The sequence below is a fragment of the Xenopus tropicalis genome, chromosome 4 (assembly GCF_000004195.4).
Source record: "Xenopus tropicalis strain Nigerian chromosome 4, UCB_Xtro_10.0, whole genome shotgun sequence".
NCBI classification, from domain to species: Eukaryota; Metazoa; Chordata; class Amphibia; order Anura; family Pipidae; genus Xenopus; species Xenopus tropicalis.
In genome coordinates, this window is record NC_030680.2 from 137,464,118 (window position 1) to 137,489,514 (window position 25,397).

At 41.6% G+C, this 25,397-nt stretch overlaps 1 protein-coding gene across 7 annotated transcripts in view; it reads right to left on the minus strand.

Annotated features, from left to right (window-relative positions):
- The window catches only part of usp19 (ubiquitin specific peptidase 19), a 56,911-nt gene that overhangs the window by 18,462 nt on the left and 13,052 nt on the right, over positions 1 to 25,397 (minus strand). For 3 of the 7 annotated variants that reach the window (XM_012961435.3, XM_012961430.3, XM_012961429.3), the window contains exons 5-24: positions 24,643 to 25,101; positions 21,532 to 21,880; positions 18,032 to 18,188; positions 16,185 to 16,256; positions 15,879 to 16,033; positions 13,715 to 13,929; positions 13,446 to 13,635; positions 13,020 to 13,153; positions 12,659 to 12,817; positions 11,610 to 11,720; positions 10,301 to 10,411; positions 9,702 to 9,803; positions 5,559 to 5,699; positions 4,482 to 4,600; positions 3,935 to 4,072; positions 3,179 to 3,543; positions 2,002 to 2,109; positions 1,233 to 1,449; positions 775 to 927; positions 175 to 338 (exon numbers count right to left, since the gene is read on the minus strand). In XM_012961435.3, coding sequence (XP_012816889.1) covers positions 175 to 338; positions 775 to 927; positions 1,233 to 1,449; positions 2,002 to 2,109; positions 3,179 to 3,543; positions 3,935 to 4,072; positions 4,482 to 4,600; positions 5,559 to 5,699; positions 9,702 to 9,803; positions 10,301 to 10,411; positions 11,610 to 11,720; positions 12,659 to 12,817; positions 13,020 to 13,153; positions 13,446 to 13,635; positions 13,715 to 13,929; positions 15,879 to 16,033; positions 16,185 to 16,256; positions 18,032 to 18,188; positions 21,532 to 21,880; positions 24,643 to 25,101 — 3,619 coding nt within the window. 7 annotated transcript variants of the gene reach the window in all.

Genomic DNA, 25,397 nt, shown 5'->3' on the forward strand with positions numbered 1-25,397 from the left:
ATTCTAAGTGAGGGGATGCTACAGCCTCACTATTAGCCTTTGAATAACCAGAGTGCCAGGTATTTGAAGATTTCAAAGAGGCTGTTCACCGATTACATTTTTGTGTGTGGGGGTTTAAATGTCCTTTAGGCAAATGCTCCTTTCTCAATTCCATAGTTTGTCATTGATACACACCCACGTCACTGCGCTGGCTGTTCTTCTCATTGGGTAGTCTGGCATATGCCGTGTAGTGTCCACCAATCATTCCCCCATAATGGTTTATGACTGCATAAAGGTCATATATAGGCCTCTGGTGGTCTTCCTTTTGGCCAATACAGAAAGTGCTCAAGTCTAGATTCCTGCAATTACATATAGAACAAAATAAGGTCAAATATTATTTAATAATGACTTATGCCTGCACCATACACACTTAATGTAACCCTTAACTTTATTCATGATATAAAGTAAACAATTTATTACTTAGAGGGAGATAAATGAAAGACAACTGCTACAGATTATTAGGGTATTTATGCTACAAGGTGACCAGCCAATCAAAAGTATCTCTAATAGGTTTTATGCTGCAAATGGCAGTGTGGGAAATGTTATGCATCTCTATTCCAAAATTAAGGATTGCTATTTGTGACCTATGCATAAAAATAATGGCTGAAAAGGATATTCCAGATATATGCCAGACATTGGCCCTTCTGCTGATCTGTAAAACTCGCAGAAAGCTGGAGCAGTATGGCTGCGAGTACAATAAGTCAAGTACTACAGTCATCTCATGCAATGCGTCACCTGACAGGAAAGTCCACCATATCGTTGATTTTGTCCCTCCAGATAAACGTCCGGAAGGAGAATCGCTTCAGCTGGATGATTAAGATGTTTGGCAGCCGCCAGAGCATCAGCTGCTTGGATGCTTCTCTGTGCTGGTTACACTTGGGGCAGTACCTGAATAAAAAAGAAAGAAAAAATGGCATATGGTCACACTAAGATGAGAACAAAATTCCTAGCCATTGGTGGATTTTCTGAGTTCCAAAAGTGAAGATCGGCTTCAGTAGCCATGATATACACTGGAGTTAAGAAGCGCCCTGGGATGGAGCCAACGGACCACAGATGTTTTCCAAGATGGAAGTGTTGTAGAAGAAGGTCTATGGAAAATTATATTATGCCAACTAGGAGCACCAACTGCATCCTCCAGCATTGATTAAGAAGATTTCCCACTGATATCTCAAATGAGGTACACAGAGTCTTACCAGGCTTCCTCCGGTGCTAGGACTTCTGGCTTAGTAAAGAGGTTGAGACACTGATCCAAAGTGAAGAGACCGGCTCTGGCTGCTTCACTAGCAGATCCAGGATCCTCCTCACACTCTAGTTCCTTGGACTCTACAAGAACAAACTCCTTTGCCCGCTCATTATTCTTCCACACAAGTGCCAGGGAGCAGTCTTCTGTCAGCTCCAAAGGAGACTCCCCTGCAAGATAAGAAAACTGCTAAAGTTAACAGGAGTAATTTCCACTGTAACATTCTGACCGCTAAGAGCAGAGTTACACAAATTGTCAGAATATATTTAACATGTGTTATGTTAGCTCAAAAAAGCAACTGGATCAAGCAGAATACGGGTCCATACTCCATAAGGAGTAAAAGGTGGCCATACACCCTAAAATCCGCTCGCTTGGTAAGGTCACCAAGCAAGCGGATCTTCTCCCAATATCTCCACCTATGAGTGGGCGATATCAGGCTAATTCCCCAGGGCCAAACGATCGAATTAGAATGACGGGTATAGGCGTTGGTTGGTTCGGGGGCCGCATCAATGAGCCGATGCGGTCCCTGGCCCGACTAATTTTCAAATTTGCCCAATTTCAGGCCAGATGTCAGGCCCGCCGTTAATAAGCTGCCGAATCGGTCTGAGGGACCGATATTGGCAGCTAGAATCGGCCCGTCTATGGCCACCTTAAGGTGCTGCTTGCACTACTGTGCTCCTACTGACACAAGAGCCTTGTGCTGAATTGCCCACTGCACTGACCTTTATCTTCCAGCTTCATCTCTTTGTTATTTGGGTCAATAACATTGATGTAGAAAGCAGAAGCATGCACGTTCACAGACTCCGATTGTTGGAAACCGGCGACAGCAGCTGTAAAACAAATACAATTTCAATTCCAAGCCTCTAGCGATTAATTTCTTAAAAGAATAAGTAAACCTTTAAAATAAGTGAATGTAAAATTGATGAGTGTGCTATTCTAGGCACTTCTGAAATTGACAGTTTTTTGGGGTTTTTTTTTTTAAGATTTAAAAATATTAAAGGAAATATGGACTGTTAATATGAATGAATTTTGTTACAAAAACTTTTCACATCTTTCCTAACCAGAAGGACATAAGACCAGCCCTCTTTCTTTCTTTTACTTATGCCCTGCATGTCAGTGTAAGCAAGAGACCTGCAGTGGGTTGGGTACCCACGGGAACATATGGAATAACCACAAAGCAGTCGGGTTTCAGGTAGAAAATGACTAAATAACCCCCCAGATGGACAGTCTACTGGTACCCTGCCTGGGTGTCTCTGTCAGCTGCGGGTTTTAGCCCTCCCTCCCACACCTGATGATTAAGCATTTTTTCCCCTGTAACTGGTTGATCCGCCTCTGGAGTTACTCTGGATCACGGGTCCACGGATCGGGCAGTAAGTAAAACATTGTGGGTGCGGGTTTGGTGGCGGGCCTTGGTAGAGGGCATAGCAGGGTGGCAGAGTGCAAGTTGGGTACGAGTCTGTCCAATCAGACCCATGCAGGACTCTAGTGTAAGCCCATGAGTGCTCATTTACAAAACACCTGCATATGGGACACTAATGTTCTGCACCTTGGGGTACATTCAATTCAGGAGCAAATTAAAGAGCAAAGCATTGTCAAGTTTGTCATAGGAAAGAAATGCTCTCAGCAGAGGTCCCTAACTTGCATGTCTAAATAATGCATGAAATGGTTGGATAGGGGATGACCCCTTTTTTAAAACCTTTTTGACAATAAATGTTTATATCAAGAGAAATAAAACCCGATTACATCAAAGTATTTGCAAAAAAACCTTTAACCTGTTTGTGGCTGATTAGATATTGCAGCTGATTCCAAAAATAACTGTAAAATTGAATGATGACGTGTTTGCAACAGACCAATATTGATTCAGGCAGGGTACACACATACACCTAGACCAAATCATACCTTCAGGTTTAACCGATTTCTCATAAATGGTTTCTTTCTCGCCTCCAGAATCCATCTCCCTAACTGTGTCTGTGCTGTGTTCAGAAAAGCCAGAGTCTGTGCTGTACAGAGAGACCCTATCCCCGGGTGGCTTGCCATGCACAATACCAGAGTCTCCTGAGGCGGAGAGACAGGTGAGAGGAGGCAGAGTGGTTTGAGAAGACTGCACAGAGTGAAAATCTTTCTCCTCCTCGCTGGACTCCCCTAAAAGGGGAAGATCTGACTGTGGAGGAAGATCTGCCTTCTCTGAACTTAGTGGTTGAGGTGCGTGATCTGGTGATGTCCTCCCCGGAATAAATGGAGGCTGGAACACATTTACAGAGTATCTAAAAAAGGAAAGAAAAGTGTAAAGATAATGCTGAAGACTAAAATGCTGTACAACCCAGGTCCATAAATAGTCACCTACGTGGCCTTCACAGCCGATATCTAGCCAAACATGGGCCACAGATCTACTGGGCACAAGGACCACATTGATATGTTAATGTGGGCCTTTCTCCCTAAGCCCCCATTAAAATTGAACTGTTGGTCCAGGGATAAACTGCTCCAGTAATCCTGATTTGGCCCAGTATTTTGGTAGAAAACTGCAAAAAGTCTGGTCACCTTACAGTGTATGTCCAGCTTTAAATACTGAAAACTGTTAAGGCAAATGTGTAAAAATGAGCAGGAAGCCTACCATGAACCAATAAGCCTAGTTATAGTAATACAAGTGACACTGACCTGGCATAACCCTCCAGTAGCTGCGCCAGACGGGAGTAAGTCAGTCGTGACTCAGGGACACTGATGAGGAAGGGGTAGCCTATGTTCTCTGGTCGGCAGGCAGTCTTATGATCAGGCCAATGTGATTTCTGGCAGACTCTGAGAGATAAACAAAACATAGTACTCAATCTAAGAAGGGAAAAATAGAATACTGGCTCCTAGCCTTCCAAGTGATTTGCACTTGTGAGACAGAAAATAAGCACCCCAAGTACATGAACAAAATGCAAAGCCTTTATAGGGAAGTCGTGCAATTTTATGCATTACAAAAACCATATAAAAGGCCTCTGAGGCAGGGAACTAGACAATCCAAGTATAGAAAGTAGCTATTTAAATATGACTAGTGTATTTTTCACAAAGGCACACCGATATACAAGAAAAAAAGAACATTAGTAATTGTTCCTATCTGTATAAATGCAAACGAACAGAGAAACACTTAAATGAAATCTGATTTGCTGGCCTTGTGCGCTCTTTACATACAAAGATATAGTAAAAGAAAAAAAGCGCTTACTGGTTGCAATATCCGACTCTATAACACCTTGTACATCGCTTCAGCTTTTCCTCCTCAGACATCTGTTTCTTCTGGCAAGCAGCGCATTTAGTTATGGGAATACTGGGCACTTGGGGGCGCTGTAAGACAGTAGAAAGACACAAAGTTACTATGTGAGGAAAATGGAAATTGATCAGGCTGGATGGTCATAAAACAGTCACGTGGGCCAGATTTGGCCACGGGGCCTTGTGTTTGACATATATGATCTAGGGGAAGGTTAAAGACTTAATAGCTTCTTGGGGAGAGTAAACATTAAAAAATTAAGATGGCTATTAATTTAGCACTTAAACCTTTTATTGAACAGGGAACAGGGAACATGAACTGTTATATCACAGGAAGCTTTAATAACTGCCAGTGAAAGCATTTTGCCATTTCACATTCAGGAAGGTTAAAGGCAAACAAAAGACTGACTTCTGATAAAACTGTCCACACTGTGTGTAATAGGAGCATTAGATTGCAAGCTCCACTGGGGCAAGGAGTGTTTCTCATGTATAACTTCTGTGAAGCAGTTTAGAACAGGTTGGTGTTATATAAAGGATAAAGATTATTGCTTAGTTACTATACAGGTATAGGATTTATCCGGAAACTTGCTATCCAGAAATTTCCAAAATTACTGAAAGGCCATCTATCTCCCAGAGATTTCATTATAAGCAAAATTCTTAAAAATGATTTCTCTCTCTGTAATAAGAAAACAGTACAGTGTAGTTGATGGTAACTAAGATATAATTAATCGTTATTGAAGGCAAACTAATCCTATTGGGTTTATTTAATGTTCAAATGATATAGTAGACTTAAGGTATGGAGATGCAAATTACAGAAAGACCCTTTATCCAGAAAACCCTATGTTTCAAGCATTCTGGATATCAGATCCCATCCCTGTATAAGTAATCTATTTACATGGTCGCCAGAACAAATCAGTGCCAAATGAATGAAGATACAGATGCCCATAATAAAGATAGACAGGAGCAGAGATGACAGGAGGCTAGTGCTCTCATCTCTAGAACATGGGAAGCACAAAAGGTCACTTCTATCACTCACCTGCTGGACCTGAAACACAACCACACGCTCCTTAGAGAGTTCCTTGGAGAGAACCTCAAAACAGAAGAGCAGGTCGTTGGGGGAGACAGAATCCAGAGAGCAAGATGGCCTGAAGATACGCTGAAAACGGTTTTTTACCACCTGTAATGGAAGCAGAATCAGGAGATCCACCAAGTGCCAGGCTGCTAAATATAAACCAATATATTATATATAATTGTGTGCAATTTTTCTTGCATCTTCCCATTAAATTTCTTCGCCATTAGAGGAATCTTGTGTAATGCATGACAAACTGTAGGTTTAACACTGATAAATATGCAAGAGTGGAAAATCTCAAGAAACTGTCTGCAATACTTTTCACATGCAAAATTCGTTAGGAAAAAAAAAAACTTGGATCTGCCAAATAAATTCAGACTAAAGTACTGTGTGTTGCTTGCCTGGTGCTAGGGTTCGGCATGTGGTGGAACGAGTGGACAGATTGTTGGGAGGGGCTGGGGAAGACCCGGCGGTCTTGGTACACATAGGTACCAATGACAAAGTTAGAGGAGGGGGGGAAGTCCTCAAGAACGATTTTAAAAAGCTAGGTGCGAAGTTGAGGGCGAGGACTTCCAAGGTAATTTTCTCAGAGATATTACCTGTGCCACGAGCAACATTAAGAAGGCAGCGGGAGCTTAGGGAGATTAATGCGTGGCTGAGAGATTGGTGTAGGGAGGAGGGCTTTGGGTTTCTCCAGAACTGGGCTGATTTCTCAGTCGGCTACAGGCTCTTTGCCAGGGATGGGCTGCACCTCAATGATGATGGGGCAGCTGCTTTGGGGGAAAAGATGGCTAGAGGGTTGGAGGAGATTTTAAACTAGGAGTGGGGGGGGAGGGTGCAGAGGGAAATTCTGTGGTAGACAGGATAGATGAGGTAGTGGGCATAGTAAGGGAAAATGGGGGAGGAGACTTGCTTCGGGATACTGATAATGGCAGGGAGGCCCATAAGTTGTTTACACGTCATTCTCACGCCGGAACCAGTATTAAATGTAAATGTTTACCAATGCAAGGAGTCTGACTGGTAAAATGGGAGAGCTGGAGGTACTGGCGTTGGAGCGGAAATATGATGTGATTGGAGTTGCTGAAACTTGGTTGAATGAGTCTCATGACTGGGCAGTTAATATTGGGGGGTATACATTGTTTCGGAGGGACAGGGGCAATAGAAAAGGAGGAGGAGTGTGTCTGTTCATTAAGCAGGAATTAAAAGCAAGTATTAGGGAGGAGGTGATGGGGTTAACAGAGGGAGCTGAATCCTTATGGGTTGAGCTTCTCACAGATAGTAAGGAATCTACCAAACTAATTGTAGGGGTATGCTATAGACCCCCTAATGTAAGCGAAGAGGAGGAGGCCCAGCTCCTGTTGCAAATAGAAAAGGCTGCTAGTTTGGGGCAAGTGATAATAATGGGGGATTTTAATTACCCTGATATTGACTGGGGCAATAGTACTGCCAGGACAGTAAATGGGAACAAGTTTATAAACTTGCTGCATGACAACTTTATGTCACAAGTTGTTGAGGAGCCAACCAGGAACCATGCTATACTAGATCTAGTGATCTCTAATGACCCAGAACGTATAGCAAATGTGCAAGTGGTTGAACCCCTGGGTAATAGTGACCATAATGTTATTTCATTTAATGTTTGGTGCAGGAAACAAATTTACACGGGGGCAACAAAGACAATGAATTTTAGGAAGGCAAATTTTAGCTCCTTAAGGGCAGCGCTTCAGGGCATAGATTGGGGCATTATGTTTTCTGATAAAAATACAGAGCAGAAATGGTTGTCATTTAAAATGATATTAAATCATTACTGTTCTCAATTTATTCCATTAATAAGAAAAAGTAGAAGTGTTAAGAATCACCCTATGTGGCTTAACTCTGAGGTAAAGAAGTTAATTGGGAGAAAAAGGAAAGCTTTTAAGAAATATAAGTCAGAGGGGACAGTAGCTGTGTTTAATGATTATAAACACTATAACAAGTGTTGTAAAACAGCAATCCGGAAGGCAAAGATAGAAAATGAGGAGCGCATCGCGGCCGAGGCCAAGACTAACCCCAAAAAGTTTTTTAAGTATATTAATAGTAAAAAGATGCAGGTTGAGGGTGTGGCCCCATTGAGTTACAATAACAATATGGTTACAGCGGATACAGAAAAGGCAGATGTGCTTAACCAGTTCTTTTCTTCTGTGTATACAGTAGAGGAGCCAGTGGGACAAGTCCCACCCAATAGCTGCACTGTTGCCTCAGCTCCAACTACACAGTGGTTGGCACAGGATATGGTGCTTAAAGGGTTACACACGATAAATGTAAACAAGGCACCTGGGCCAGATGGAATACACCCTCGGGTACTGAGAGAGCTAGGGGCAGAATTGCAGTGGCCCTTGTTTCTGATATTCTCAGACTCTCTTTCATCAGGTATGGTACCTAGGGATTGGAAGAAGGCGAATGTCATTCCCATTTTAAAAAGGGAGTAAGATCTCAGCCTGGCAATTATAGGCCTGTAAGTTTGACATCCGTGGTGGGCAAGTTATTTGAAGGCTTGTTAAGGGATCACATTCAAAATTATGTAGTGGAGAATGGCATTATGAGCAGTAATCAGCATGGCTTTATGAAGGACAGGTCATGTCAGACCAATTTAATTGCTTTATATGATGAGGTAAGTAAGAAGCTGGACAGTGGGGATGCAGTAGATATCATCTATTTGGATTTTGCCAAAGCATTTGATACGGTTCCCCACAAACGACTGCTTTCTAAGCTAAGGTCTATTGGTCTTAGTGAAGCCGTTTGCACATGGATAGAAAACTGGCTACAGGATCGGGTACAGAGGGTGGTTGTTAATGGCACATTCTCTACTTGGAATAAGGTTCTCAGTGGGGTCCCTCAGGGTTCTGTACTGGGTCCACTTTTGTTTAATTTGTTCATAAATGACTTAGGGGAGGTTATTATGAGTAATGTATCAGTGTTTGCAGATGACACAAAACTCTGCAGACCAGTCAATTCTATCCAGGATGTGACATCCCTGCAGCAGGATCTTGACCAACTGGCAATCTGGGCAGCTAAGTGGCAGATGAGATTTAATGTGGATAAATGTAAGGTCATGCACCTGGGATGTAAAAACATGCAAGCCCCGTATACCCTTAATGGGACTGCACTAGGCAAATCCATAATGGAGAAGGACCTTGGAGTCCTTGTAGATAATAAACTTGGCTGTAGCAAGCAATGCCAGGCAGCAGCTGCAAGGGCAAACAAGGTTTTGAGCTGTATTAAAAGGGGTATAGATTCACGGGAGGAGGGGGTTATTCTTCCCCTTTACAGAGCGCTGGTAAGGCCCCATCTAGAATATGCTGTTCAGTTTTGGTCTCCAGTGCTCAAACGGGACATTACTGAGTTAGAGAGGGTCCAGAGAAGGGCAACTAAGCTGGTAAAGGGTATGGAAAGTTTCAGTTATGAAGAAAGACTGGCCAAGTTGGGTCTGTTTACACTGGAGAAGAGGCGCTTAAGAGGTGACATGATAACTATGTATAAATATATAAAGGGATCATATAATAACCTTTCTAATGTTTTATTTACCAGTAGGTCCTTCCAACGGACACGAGGGCACCCACTCCGTTTAGAAGAAGGGAGGTTCCATTTAAACATTCGGAAAGGATTTTTTACAGTGAGAGCTGTGAGGTTCTGGAATTCCCTCCCCGAATCAGTCGTGCTGGCTGATACATTATATAACTTTAAGAAGGGGCTGGATGGATTCTTAGCAAGTGAGGGAATACAGGGTTATGGGAGATAGCTCTTAGTACTAGTTGATCCAGGGACTGGTCCGATTGCCATCTTGGAGTCAGGAAGGAATTTTTTCCCCTCTGTGGCAAATTAGAGAGGCTTCAGATGGGGTTTTTTTGCCTTCCTCTGGATCAACTAGTAGTTAGGCAGGTTATATATAGGCATTATGGTTGAACTTGATGGACGTATGTCTTTTTTCAACCCAACTTACTATGTTACTATGTTACTGCAGATTTTGAGGGGATGACAATTCTTCTTTACACTAGAATAAAGTGTACACTGGCCAGGGCACCTAGATTTATCTAATAAAGTATTATCAATTTATGCACCTTAACAAACACTTACCTCCGCCAACTGTAGATTTTCAGCCTTGACTCGCACACTCTTAGAGATGGACTCCAGGACCTCAGCAGCAGAAGAATTCTCCTTGCTTATGCTCACCAAAAACTGATTTGAAAAAAACATTGATAGCCTAAAAAACTGCACACACACATATATACACACATATCAGTCTTTATAGTGTCTGCACTCCAAAGCTCATAACCTTGCGGGGTGCACAGCCAAATTTAAATTCTCCAGCAAAAAAATATTCCGTGGCGTCAAACTGGATACTTGACACCCACCAGGACAGCCACCGACAGCCATCGTACTATGCACACTTGCATGCCCCAACCCTAACTCACCCCCTAACGTAACTCAGACCCAGCTCAAATAAGCCTGTTGTGATCTCTTATGTTGGATCATCCAGTCTGCCCATGTCTAATGTCACCAGGGGAAGTGCAGCACGGCCATACAAGAGATTGCAGTTGCTGGGCTGAGTAAGGGGAGTTTGGGCAGAGGGGCCTACCGTGGTTTTTTCAGGAACACCCTGGTGGGCCAGTTTGACACTGCTAAGAGGAAACTTAAAAAAAACATTGTACACATGGGTCACAGAGCTGACTCACCTTAATAGGCTTCTTGTGAGGCTCCCTGGCAAAGTAATACACAGTGAGAACCTTCTGCTTCTGGGGCAAGGGAACTGGGAGATACAGGAAGGGGTCAAATGTGATGGAAACCTACAGCAGAGAGAGACAGATGAGTACATGTACATGATACATGATACTGATACATTTTTAAAAAAGCAATTCAGAGCTTATTACAATCACAAGTGAATATTGTTGGCATCAGTAATGCCAAAGTTAAATATATATTTGTATGACATATGTATTTTTTATTTAAAGGCATTTTGGTGGCTGCCATTTTAGCTTGGTCTCAGTAGCTTCTGTGCTGCAGCTCTGGCTGCTAGTAGCCCCTTCCAACAACAGTTGGAAGGGGGAACAAGAGACAATGGGAGGGGGAGGAAGAGCAAACTGAGCAGTATCTTGCCGTGCCCTGAAGGATTTTTCCTGACACAGAAGAACATGGGTACACAAAAGAAAAGAAATCCTGTGTTTCTTTTGATTGAGGACTCAGTGCAGCGTTTCTGTGAGTGCTTATGGCTGTATTCACATAGACTTTTCTGAGAAAGCTTACTTAGTTTATACCTTTCCTTCTCCTTTGAATTAACTTTTAGCATGATGCAGAAAGGGATATTCTAGGAAAATCTGCAAGTGTTTCTCACTTTTTATTATGTGTTTTTTTTAATTATTTAACTATTTTGTTCAGCAGCTCTCCAGTTTAAAAATTCAACAGATATCTGGTTGCTAAGGTCTAAGTTGCCCTAGCAACCAAGCAGTGGTGTGAATGAGGGACTGAAATATGAACAGGAAAGGCCTAAACAGAAAGAAAAGTAGCCTCACAGAGAAATAGTTTTTGGCTGCTGGGGTCAGATTTTAGTCTTCGCTGGTCAGAAGAAGACTAAAATCTGAACATTTATGGCCAGCTTATGTAAAAACCCTGATATTTTTCCTTCAAGTGCACACAAAAAGGAATTTTCTGGGCATAGGATATGCTGTGCTCATACTGTTTATTGAAGAAAGCACATTATAATCAAATAAATTTACTAAATGGTTAAATAATAACTAGACACTGCTCTGATAGTATCAGAAGATTATGTTATAATGGATTATAAAGTCACATCACCGCTTCGCACAGGAAATATTATTACTCCCTGATTTCTAGAATGAAGAATGATCAGCACAAATCTCTGCAGCAAGAGAATAGTATTGATTAACATGTAGGCAAGAAATTACCCACTTTGATTCGCTCAGCTGTATAAACAATTCCTAGCCAAGCTGTTAGCGTTCACCCAAACAATCAATAACTTGCTCTCACCTTTGCACAGACAGGACACACCAGCTTAGACTTGTACTGGCCCTGGAATAAATCCACCACAAAGGAATCATTCCTCATTTTATGCCGTAGCCAGGCTTCATCTGCCACCTCCTAAGAAAGTAAATAAAGGGAACAAAACTGGGTCATGCAAACAGAAGACAACATACTATGCCCTAAAATTAGACCTAAAATAAGACTTGGCACATTTTATCTTATTGGAATTAAGATAACGTCACAAAGGATCTTTGATGCAAGGAACTGGGCCCTGTAAAATACTGTTAGAAAGCTAAATGTAATGACTGATGTGCCAGCATTCCATGACTTCCCTTGGACCCGAGAAAGCTCTGTGCTCCCTCTTATTCCTCACTGTAAATTAAAGTGGTTTGGTTTGGTAAATCGCTTTAGCTGCCTAAATGTGTTCACAATACATAGTGTGAGAATTGTGCCAAATGAGATGGATACTAAACCTTCATATTTTTTTTTTATTACCTATATATATTAGCCCAATTGATATATTGATTGATAAATATATAATTATTCTCCTATTGTCTTATTCCCCAAGCTTTGATGAAGGCGATACTAGGTGCATTTTTGAGCTTTAAATGTTACTGTATTCCTAGCAAGCTGGGGCACAAGCTTCTATATTGCCTTCAATAACCTCTGATGTGTTTATTATCCTACTGCAACATAAAAAAAGTAACTGGGTTAGCGGGTTATGTGACATTGCATGATGTCATTAGAGCCATGGTCAGTTAACAGGGCTGTAAATACAAAGGATACTGTCTTAGGCAGGGACCCTCCCTGGGTTTTAATACCCCTAAATGAGGCATAAAGATCTATATATCAACTTTTTGTCTTGAGGGTATAACGGACCCTTGATTTTGCTTCAAGACTATGGCACCTTGATGGGTGTTTCACTATCCAGATATCAGACTCTGCCTTCAGTATTGTGCTGGTAGAACTTAATTTACTTTTTGGATACCTGCACTGCTGTCACAAGGAAGGTAGGTAGAAAGTGTTCCATCCGCCCCCCACCCCTTGAATTGTACCTCATCCGGCCTTCCATCTGAATCAACTGTCTCCGTGTACGGCTTGTTCTGTATCCTGTTGAGATCCTCATGAAGCCCATCCAACAGAAAAGCCATGAACTCCTGTGCATCATGCTGGGCGTAGCCTGTGAACTGACTTGCCTTGCTGGCTACTATTGCCTGTGCAGAGACAAACAAGAATGTAAGTAACAAATTGGGGCTGATTTACTAATATAGGTGTTGCAAACGTGTAGTTTTAAATAGCAACCAGGTCTTTGCCTTCATTAACCAATTTATAGTATTAACCAAATTTGCAGTCAACAAATGGGGTGAAATAAAAGCAAAAGTGAAAACTGTGAGCTTAAGTTAAGGCATTTCTTACTTTGAGCTTAGATGGCTGAAAAGCATGATGTGTTCCTTTCCAAAGCGCCCGTAAAAGAACAGCAAAGCTAACTGCAAGCCGGCCACCAGTTCCAAGAGGGTTATTGCAGTTAATCTCTGATTCGAAAGAACGATCTATATACCGAGGGCAGGAAGGGACAAAAAAAATTAAAGAAAAAATAATGAATTCAAGTTAACACTCAAAACTGCAAGAAAACATAGAAATAAAGCAGATATATGTGACAGCAAATATGTGACCATATGATTTTATCTTTTTTGTGCTGCAGACTGTAAAAAAAATAAATAAAGTCAAGTAGAATCAATAAAGAGGAAAAGATGTGTAATAACCTGCTTAGCCAGGAGGGGGCGACCAGATGTGAAGCGCAAGTTCCTGCAAAACCAGATTCTACAGGATACTCTCACTAACCTTGAAAGTAGTCTCTGAGCTCCCGGGTGTTGGACAGGGATTGTATAACACTGTTCATGAAGCAGGTGTTACCCAGGTTGACCAGACCAGTAAAACCTGGTGGGCAGACTCTTTTCTCTTCTTCTTCTTGTACATTTTCGCTGCTCACGGCACTGTGCGTCATTGGTGGGACCATGCATGTTGGCTTGGGCTGCGGATACAAATGTGAATCAAAAGATACAACTAGACATGCTTTAGAAGTTACTAAGCTGCTCTATGGTGGGACTTACCGAAGACAGAAGCTGCTCTGATTTGACGGAGACATGATCAGTTGGTGTCCTAGAGCTGACCTTGTCCAGGCCGGTGTCCTCTGCTCTTGGCTTCTCTTTCTCCACTGCTCTGGCCTCCTCTTTGTTGGACAGAGAATGCTGATTACTTCCAGGCTGAGTTTTATCATGGGGAGGTGGACCAGCAGGCATTGCAACCTTGGCACCACCCACTGCACCTTAAAAAAGGGGAAAATGGTGTTTTCTTTAGCAACAGGTCCTTCTCAACAAGAAAGATTCCAATTACTAACTAACTTATAGCATTACTCATGGAAAGAAACAGAGTGCGTCCTCAATGCTAAAGAGCTAAGGAACATAGAAAATACCATGCAAACAACCCTACTGTAGGGACTGAAAGGGCAACTTAAGTCAATGACTTTTTGGCCAAATGGCTGCAGTGGTAATTTTACATACCCTGACTTTAAGGTGACTGTTAATCTTTGGGCAAACTTACACAAAAGAGAAATACTGTATTTATGCTACAGAAGCCTGCCATGGACCATTTCAAGAGCAATAGATATTAATACACAGCATTGTGGGAGTTGTGCCAGACACACATTAGGCTTTTTCTGTATCTGCACATAGAGGTATATTTAATATTAGCAGCACAAGCTGGGCATAATGATGGAGCAGGCCAGAGAACCTATACCAGATAGAGCAGGGGTACACAGCAGCAATATGGACCGTTGGAGAGGAGGTTAACTGCAATAAGAACAGCAATTAACTATACAGTGCCCAAGGTAAACCTTTGCGTAGTACCGAGTCCCTTATTTTCTACACTAATATTTAGTGGTAACTCAAAATTTGGTATTTATTTTCAGAAAAAAAAGATTGAAATATGATGTTAAATGCTGTAACAGGAAGGTTTCCTCCATACTTATTTCACAGAGCTGCCAGTCTCTTCAGGGTCAGTATGTACCCATTTGTGCAACTGTTCAGAAGTGATATTTGCCCACCTGTCCAGGCAGATTTGCGCCAGATTCTTGAGGCTCACAAGCATCATGTGACTAATTTGTTCTTTCAAACAGTGCCATAGATTCTCAGATTGAAGTCACAGTTTGACTGTGTGTGTGTGTGTGTGTGTAAAATAACTGCCCTTCTGAAGGATGAACTTGTGCCCAAGTTTTTAGCAGCCTACACAAAGGGTCCAAGGTGTCCAAGTTGCAACATGTCCAAGTTACCTTGTTTCTTTTGCCCGGCCCGGCCTTTGGGCATGGGTCCTTTTAACACTTCCCCCATGAATATAGCAATGCCCACTCCCTGCTGATTAAGAACAGTCCCATAGCATGATGCTACTATCAAAATACTCTACTGTAGGCATGATGTTGAGGAGTGGGACATGTTAGATTTGGATCACACTTATATAGTTAGCTAATGTTCTATGTGACCACAAAATATTTTGCAGCACCACAGGTGCTTTTCAGCAAACCCTCAATACATACTTTTTACATAGGTCTGCAATGGCTTCTTTTGAGCTACCCTCCTATAAGTGTTATGCAGGGCTCTTGACATGGCTGCTAGGTGACAATTTATTCAGGCTCACTATCTGAACTCTGTAGCTCCTTTACTGTTGGCCTCTCTGGGGCTTCTTGTTTCTGCAGGGACAATCTTTTCTAGGCTTTTTAAGACATCCAATGTTTTGTTCCCTTTGCATTTGTATATCTTTTGCTCTGACTTCTTTGGAATGCCCTTTATCCTTAATTCTGTCAGTCATTCAGATTCTGAACCTGAATGCTGATCCCTTAACTGTGAGGATTTAATGCAGAAAACAAAAGCGGTTTTACAACTGTGTAAGATTCTTCAATATGTGCATTAAATATTTATACAAAGACCATATTTTCATGATACATTTTTCCCTTGCTAGCCTTCTGTATACGAAACTGACCAAGCTAAGTTGTCTTTTGGCAAAGGCAACACAGTGAAGCGAAATATCACTGTTAAACAAAATCATTGGCTGTAAGGTGGCAGGAGAGATTGCATGTCGACTTCCTGGCCTAATGCAATACTAGATGTCCTACATGTGGTCCCAAATCCTCTTTAACCAGAATATTTTGCCTGTATAAATATCTCTATGCACCTGAAGAAATCAAAGCCTATTTTCTATCTGAAACTATTAAAATTCCAACACCTTTTTCTTTGAGCAAAAGGTAGAATTCTGGGTGCAGACCTTGTGTGGCTGGTGCCTCTAAGCCACCCCACCTCTGGCATTGCTTCTTCTGCAGGGAAATATCGACACGAGCGCCGGTGAAACAGTAACGGCACAAATCTGGCTCAATAAGATTTCTGCAAAAAAAAAAAAAAAAGACAGTCCAGTTAATTAAAGCTGAAAGGAATGTACTATTCGGAACCTTCTTATAAATAAAAAGGAAGCTGAAAAGGATCCTTTAGAGAAAAGCTCGGCAACGGTTTCAACCTTTAAATTTAAACTTCCTACCTGAGTTTTACTTGCCACCTGAACACAGTATCTGGCGTGCAGTTTGGATGAAGTCGCAAAAAATTTGGATCCCTGGAAAAAATTAAATTCAAGTCATTGTGTTAGAACTGAACGAATACTAAATCCATGAATAATGAACCAACTCCGACAAAGTTGGGCCAAGTAATATTTGTACTAGAGACAATACTATTTGGCCTGGTATCCCCGGCTCAACACAACCCCCTGCCGGATGCTTGCTCTCTAACGCTCTGGCCCCTGTGCCGCTCACTCACTGGCTCTTTCACAGGATAGTGCCCCTACTCACTTGCACCCTAGTGGTGGCTTTGCTGCCTACCCCAACTTCCAGAGCCCCATACTCTGATTTGCAGATTAGGGTTCAAAGTATGGGGCTCTGGAAGTTGGGGTAGGCAGCAAAGCCACCACTAGGGTGCAAGTGAGTAGGGGCACTATTCGGGATTCAGTTTGGGATTTTGGTGCATTCAGTCTCTTTAATTTGCAGATTAGGGTTCAAAGAGACCGAATGCACCAAAATCCCAAACTAAATGCCGAATTCAATGCAGCCCTAGTATTTGACAGGAAGAAGGTTGGCACAGCCACTTGACTACCAAGCTATACAATTCCTCACCATAGGTTGTTAAAACATACAAAATCCAACTAGTTTTCTCTCTATTGTTCGTCACAAATAAAAAATGCAATTTGGCAATATTTGGCCCGTAAACTAGACTGGCAAAACCTCTTACCAAAAGTTTGAAGGATTCTAATAATATCTAGCTAGTCATGCCCCAGTGCACTACTAAGAGTCACGTTACCAAGGCAGCAGTTGATGTATTTGTGTATGGCCCCTGTAATGACTAAAGCACCGACAGCTGCACGGAACAGGAGGCATTACTCTGCAAGTCTCCAGCCCAACAGTTATTGCTAAGCAGCTGCAGGGGGTTTATGTTTAGGTATGCGCTTTGTTTCAAGCAGTTTGGTACAAAAGCCAAATGCAGAGCTGTCAAGCATCCGGGATTAACCGGGAGTCTCACAAAAATCCCACCCTCCCCCTGGTGCTTTAAATTTCTCCCAATGTCACACCCATAGTGCAAATGCGCAATGACATCATATTGACCCACACAATATAGGCGGCACTACATGTGCCATCACAATCCCCCAAGAGTCTCCTGGGGTTGACAGCTCTGTAAATGTATTCTTATTAAAGGATAAGTAAAATTGATCAGCATTCTAAGCACTTCTGCAATTCCTTTTTTCCCAGGGGAATATGTACTGTTAATATGAATAAATTTTGTTACAGTGCCACCTGCTGGCCAGTTTCTGACCGTGATCCAGTCGATGAAGTTGTCAGGAGAAAGAAAGAGGGCTGGCCTGAAAAACCTCAGATAAGTTTTTCACATTGTTCCTAACCAGAAGAACATCAGACCAGCTCTCTCCTCTCCTGGATGACAGTTGGAAACTGACCAGCAGGTGGAGCTGTTGTAACAAACTTTATTCATTAACAGTACACATTCCCCTTAATATCTTTGAAAGAAATAAAAAATGTAAATTGCGAAAGTTATTAGCATAGCACTCTCATCAATTTTACATTCACTTAGTTTACTTATCCCTTTAGGCATTTCTAATGCTGATCACACTGTTCCCTACTATCCAAGGTGCATAATAATCCTAGACTGTTTTATTACCATAAACTTTCTGCGGATAAGGATTAGTGGGCAGGTACTATTTTTTTTTAATAGGTGATACTTCTCCTTTAAAATAAACAATGAGTCCCCTAAGCCTTACAGAAGCTTGACTCCTGTGTGAATACGGTTACTTTCTGCTCTGGAATTCTCCTGGAAAAAGGTACATACCTTGTTTTGAAGATGAGTGTAAAATCTTGTTCCCGGAATAGCACTCTAGAAGTTTCTTTGCAGATCTCCTTCACATACACGTGTACGACAACCACGTCATTACCCTTCTCATAGTGATCGTTTTTGACAAAGGTGAGATTCACGATTGGCTCTGGCTCTAGATGAAAGCAAAGAGGAGAATTAGAGTTTCAATGCAATGTTACAGAGCAGGTTGTTTCCCAGCAGGTACAACAGGAAGGACTGTGGCTTAACAGAAACATTAATTTAAAAAATTCATCAACTATCACTTTCAGTTTTCCAGAACAAAGTCACATGACTTTGAGAGTTTGGATTTGGTTCAGTGAAACACTCTTTTGGAGTTGGTGCATATTAAATCACTGTAACACTTCCAGATCAGAGTGCTGATCCCTCTAAAAACAAAAAAATAGGTTCAATACTTCCCCAATAAATAGCATAGTTACTTTAGTTCTGACTTAAGGAGGAAACGTATCCACAGATGTCATGTGAATTAAAAGGGTGGTTCACCTTTAAGTTAACCTATAATATGTTCTAGAATATGTCCTATTCCTAGCAACTTTGCAATTGGTTTTTATTTATTTATTTTTTTAATCGTTTTTGAATTATTTGCCTGTCACTTCTACATCTTTCCAGCTTTTACATAGGGGTCACTGACCCAAGCAGATAAGAAAATACTCTATGAGCTTAATATTTCATTATCAGTGTTACTTTTTATTCCTTATCTTTCTATTCAGGCCCCCACCTAGTCATATTCCAGTCTTTCATTCAAATCACTGCCTGGTTGCTAAGGTAAACCCTAGCAACCAGATAGCTGTCGAAATTCCAAAGCGAAGAGCAACTGAACAAAAAGCCAAGTAACTGAAATACCACAAATAATAAAAATAAATAAAAACCAACTGCTAATTATCTATGTCATATAATGGTGAACAACAACCCCTTTTACAAGTAAAAAATACATGATTACATATAAAAACAAGAGACATGCAAAAAAATATTAACTATTAACTAACTGTATTATATAACGCAAAAGAAGCCCGTTGAAAATTGAAACTGAGCTTGTAGCTAGCCTGCTAACAACACAATGGCTGCTCAGACTAGGCTAACACTGCAAGTGAATAGAAAAGAATATACTTTATTACTAGGCAAAGCTACTTGCTAAAGTGATATGAAGAGCACTTTTTGTATTATTCCCTAAAGCTAAAATGTATTATATTTAAGAGCAGTTATTTTTCATTTGTTTTCCCATAACACACTGGGCTTAGATCTGTTCCCCCCCCCCATTTGTATTTATACATACAAGAAGGAGCTACTATATTATGTACTCTTAACACCTTGAATGAATAACACATGACTTATGAAGGGGTGGTTCTCTGGTTGCTAGGGTCTTATTTACCCTAGCAATGAGGAAGTGATTTGAATATGGAAAAGTGAAGGACTGAAAAGAAAGATAAATAATAAAACATAACAATAAATGCAAATAGTAAGAGGAAAAAAAAACCAAACAGATCTAAGCCCAGAGTGTTATGGGAAAATAAATGAAGAACAACAACTGCTCTTAGATATAATACATTTTAGCTTTAAGAAATAATACAAATAAGTGCTCTTCAGGTCACTTTTGCAATTTGCACTTTTTTATATATCAAGATACTAGCAGTTTTTACACTGGTATGAATGAACGATAAACAGACCAATAGAAAAGTTGCTAAGACTAGGCGATTCTATAACATACTGAAACTGAACTTATAGTTCTCTGTAAAAATATATCACGTAAAACAGCCCATATGTAAACCCCTGTTTGATAGGAATAAAGCTTTGTGTTGAATGTTGCATTGTGTTAACCATATTAAAGATCTCAGTTTCATTATGTGTAATGGGCAGAAAGATTCTAGTTTTACGCACATAACACATAAGGTGCCAGGGCTAGGGTATTTGCAGCGTGCATGCTTATTCTCAGCACACATATTGGCACATAATACCCTAAATAAATGCTAAGTGGATGGAGTTAGTGACTGCGCAGAACCACTCACTCGCTGTTACCTTCAGAGCAGGGTCTGGAAGTGCAGGTCACGGAGTCACACATGTTTGCCAGCATGTAACCACACGGCTTGGGAAAGCAAATACGATTATACAGGGGAAACTCATTCCTCCAGATACCCCATTAACTCATCAGGATGCCTGACTTTAAACAAGAGAATAGGGGTCCAAACGGAAAAGAAAAGTGGTGGTGGGGGGAACTAAAAGGAAATAGGAAAGTGCTCTTACAGCCTCCAGGAGAAGTATGCGGCTGGTAATACAATCCAGGAGGAGGGCTAGTGTAGGGGGGTTGGGATATAACCTTTTACTGCCAGTCCTCATCACAGCCACGAGGTGTTTTATGATTTGTGGCAGAACCGTGATGGCATGGTGACAAGTCTATGGCCCCAATTAAAGAGAAAATGTATCCTATTTATAACTCACACAATGAAATAAATAATGCAGGTAAATAAAGCGAGCTGCGGGTTCATACGCGAGATGTTTAAAGGAAAAGGAAAGTAAACTTCACTTGAGGATGCCAATTTGTTAGGAATCCCCTAGTGCAGTGCGGCACAACTGGCGGCCCGTGGCACCACCTGTCTGGCTGCTGTGACTGCTTACCTTTGTGTTAGCTTTAAATGGTATCAGTACTGAGATTAACTGCCCCCCTGCATTGTTCACACCTTAGATTCAGGCTGTAAAACCCCTGTATTATTTCCACCTGCAATCCCCTGTATTGTTCACACCTTTTAGTCCCTGCATTGTTCACAATTTAGACTTAAACTGTAGGCTTCCACCTTGTTCACACCTCAGACAGACTGTAGGAGCAGCACTGGCATTGTGTCACTGCATGTACTGCCTGCCCTAGGCTGCCTGCGTGTGCAATACTCTGCCTGCCCTAGGCTGCCTGTGTGTGCCATACTCTGCCTGCCCTAGGCTGCCTGCGTGTGCCATACTCTGCCTGCTCTATGCTGCCTGCATGTGCCATACTCTGCCTGTGTGTGTGCCATACTTGAGATGGAAAAATGGCACCTCCCAGTAAAGTTCAATTTTTCTTGTCCTTCCTTTCCAGACCTCAGAGGAGCACTGTCTAACTACAACTACAGACACGGTGGGTAAACAAGCTGGGTCACTATCTGGCAAATAAATCTTTCCATTAACATGTCACAGGTGTAATCTACAATGTGACTGCAGTTGCATTCTATATTCCCAATAGTGTAAAGAAATCTCATACCATCATGTGGAGCAGTCGGTCATATTTTATCAGTGAAAGCATCAGTAAAGCCACAGATACTCTCGGCTGTTGCACCAGTGAGAGGTGGCTGCCTTTTCTCACCAATGCCTTGCCTTATAGGCAAGCTATAAAGCTTGCCTATAAATGTAATATAATGAATTAAAAGGCATAAATGACTGAATGGGTACTTAGAAGGTAGTGGACACCTGTATTTTTTTTCCAGTAGAAAAATTACCTTCTGTTGTATCTTCTAGACAATCCTCAGTAGGGGAATCCACTTTTTTGGGAGGGCCACCTAATTCTGTAGCGTCTGAGAGTGCACTATCCGAGTGAGGCTTGACTACAACTTCCTTTACTTCCAAGTTTAGGTTCATTTTAGACAGCTCCTGCTGACAGTCCAGGGTTTGCTCAGACGTGGATGCGAGCATTTCTTTGCATGGAGCCACAATAACTGAATTCAGGTCAATTGGTGCATTCTGCTTCTCCACAGCGTGTAAACATGCAGGTTGCAAGGTTGGTCCCGCCTCTTGGAGCAGTACCTGTTGATCCAGCGCAGGCATTTTCTCCTTCCCTAAACTTTTATTCTAGAAACAAAAACAAGAAGAAAAAACAGATATGTTAATTGCATGCTAGAATGTATTTTTAGGTATAGTTAAGGTCACATCATTACGTACAGTGCTTTCATAATTTAAATGATCCTAGAATGGAACCAGATACAGATGGTAAGGTAAATTCAAAACCCGTAAGTTTTTATCCTATGAAACAATGTACTGTTTCCAGGTGTTTCTGAGTTTTGAAGTGATTTCAATGGCGGCTGAAGCAAACCCCTGAAACCAACCTGAGTGCAATGGGGCTGAAGGATCAGGATATTAATGGAGAAGGAAAGGTAAAAACTTACTAAGCTTTATTAGAAAGGTCTGTGTAAATATAACCATAAACATTCACAGAAAGGCTGCAGAGTCCTCTATCAAAAGAAAAACAGGATTTTCTTTTCTTCTCTTGTGTACACATGTTCTTCTGTGTCAGACTTCCTGCTCTCAGAAAAATCCTTCAGGGCATGGCAGGAGTCTGCTCAGTTTGCTTCTTTCTCCTCTCTCCCCATCCCTTCTGCTTCTCCCCCTCCTATCTGAACTCGCTCCCCTCCCAACTGTGCTGTGGAATCTGAGCTACCAGCAGCCAGAGCTGCAGCACAGAAGCTATTGAGGTCAAGCTAAAATGCTTCAGGGCAATTTTTCATAATTTCAATATATCAGCAGGTCTTAAACTGGTGGTATGAATATTTACCAGGAATGTAACCTTCAGTTCTGTCTGGGTATGGGCTGGAAAGTGCAGCTTTCTGACATGAGTTAGCAAACTCTTCTCTCAACCTGTTTTACTGTAAAGTGATGGATTCTGGGACTTGAAGCATCTCCACTTTCCATAGAAGGTGATGCACAGATTCTCTGGAAAGCAGACAGTCCCCCAGAATTCTTTACATCACAACAAAAAAAGATGAGGGAGGGGTTGCACAAGCTTCTGAGTTTAAAGGTGGGGAAATGGTCCCCCTTTTAATCAGTGGAATTAGTAGTTTGAAATTCAGTGTTTATGAAGCTTTTTTTTTTTTTTTATATATATATAAGAACAACTGAATGAGTGAGCTAATGTGAAAAAGGGTATATCTTCTCTTTAAGTTTTACAGGTGGGTACATTTCCCCTTTAACAAAATTGTTGTTGCCCCCTTTTTTTTTTTTTTTGAGGGTTAGAAAACCTATAAAAAAAAGAGCAGAGGAGGACAGAAGTGAAACGGCTCCACTTTACATAACCACTGTGTAATCAGACTCTGCACTGCTGTACAAAGCCGTATAATTATAGAGCAGTAGTCATCCCAGCCAGTGATTACTCACAAAACAACATTGCCTCCTCTTTGTACGACTCTGTATCCATGGGGGCTTAACATAGTTGTCACGCAGTTCAGTTTTACTAGTCCTACCTTACAGCAATACAAATTTAAATTGATTTTGTGCTGACCTTTGGGTCTGTACCCAATTAACTGACACCAATGCTTACAGCAGAATAAACTGATCAGGCATTTGGCATTGTTATGTGTTCCTGAGCCCGAGGTAGCCGCATACCAGGGCACTTCGCCCTTATATACAGGAGTTTGTAGCAGACTTCATTATTCTCTTTGAAGATGGTACTCATGGGAAAAGTTTACAAGCATGAAAAAAAAATCCTAGGGGGTGACCAATAAGGGCTGTGATTGTTTATTTTGCTAAATCCCTAAACGCCCCCATACACGGGCCGATTCTAGCTGCCGATATCGGTCCCTTAGACCGTTTCGGGCCTGCCCGACCGTTATCTGGCCTGAAATTGGCCAGATCTCAACCGGGCAGGTTAGAAAATCTAGTCGGATCGGGGACCTCATCGGCTCGTTGATGCAGTCCCCGAACAGACTGTCCCATTGCCGCCAATATAATTTGATCATTTGGCCCCAGGGCCAAACAATCGAATTAGCCTACACGCTCCCAGATATCGCCCACCCGTAGGTGGGGATATCGGGTGAAGATCCGAATCTTAACGTGTATGGACACCTTAACCCTGCATTTTGCTTCAATAGTTTACAGTACACTCCCCAAGTAATACACATTCCTATGGATTTTACAGGAATGTGTCATTATCACTTTAAAGGGGTTGTTCACCCTTAGATTAACTTTGAGTATGATATAGACAGTGATATTCTATGACAATTTGCCATTGGATTTCATATTTTGTTATTTTTCAGTTCGCTTTTTGTTGCACAGATCTCCAGTTCGGAATTTCAGCAGCTACCTGGTTGCTAGGGCCTTGTTTACATCAGCTACCAGGCACTGGTTTGAAAAAGAGACTTAAATATGAAAAGGAGAGGGAATGAACAGAAATATAAGGAATAAAGTAACAATAACAATAAAATGGTAACTTCGCATAGCAATAGTTTTTTTTGGCTGCTGGGGTAAGTGACCCCCATTTGAAAGCTAGAAAGGTGTAGAAGAAAAAGGCAAATCATTCAAAAACTATAAAAAAATAAGTTGCGAGGAACAGTACATTCTATAGCATAGTAAACAATATCTTAAAGGTGAACCACCCCTTGAGAACATCTTGATAGCAGCTACAGAAACACAAGAAATAATTATCAATTAGATTAGACAAATAGGCAGAAAGTAAATAAAATCAAAGGTATTCTTTATTCTGGATGCACTTTGCCGTGCATGGTGCTCACCATGGATGTTGGTAAGAGGCACCCCAACTCCAGCTCTAAGTCAGCAGGTTCCTTTGCACCTGTATACAAGTCACTTTTAAGTAATGAACATATCCCAAAGCAGCAGCTCACCTGGTCCCTTTGTGCATTCTGCAGCTCTGCTTGGCTGTCTCCAGACTTGTGTCCTGCCCAAGTTGCATTTCCAGAAGGGATTTGGACATTCCGTTTATTTAGTCCTCTGCTGGAAAGGTCCTCAGAGCCTGCAACTTTCTGACTCTGTGGACTGGAATCCCCTCCTGCGATCACAGAGGCAGATTTATGGCAGCCTCTTTTCATCTGGACTCCACTGTGCACTGCAGTAGATATGGATTTCCTTGTAAGGCTGCTCTTCACTCCACTGCTAGCCTCTGTTGTTTCTTGTCCTCTTCTCACACTCCTATGGTCTGGTTTACCCTTTCGTGCATCTGTGCTCTCGGATGGTTGGGTCTGGGATTTGTCAGGTAGTGGTAATTTTAAAGACACTTTAGGTTTCCCATTTTCCATAAGGGCACCAGCTTTTACTTGCTCTTTCATGGACTCTTTCTTTTTCTTCTGTGTAAACAAAGCCAAAATACAAATAAAGAAGCAAACTGTTAATAAAGCAGTAGGGCACTTCCCTGGCTAACGGACTCTCACACTGAGCTTTCAACACATTTAGTATACTGTACAGAACCTATGTCTTTATAGCCTTTAGCTAACAGCAGCATATACTTAAGAGGGGAACACCCCTTTTTTCTCAGGGTACAAGCATAAATGTTGGATACTGTAGAGATGTAGGCTGCATGAATCATATCAAGTGATACTGACAGCTACCTAAATACTAATTTATGCTTTAGTGACATCCACAG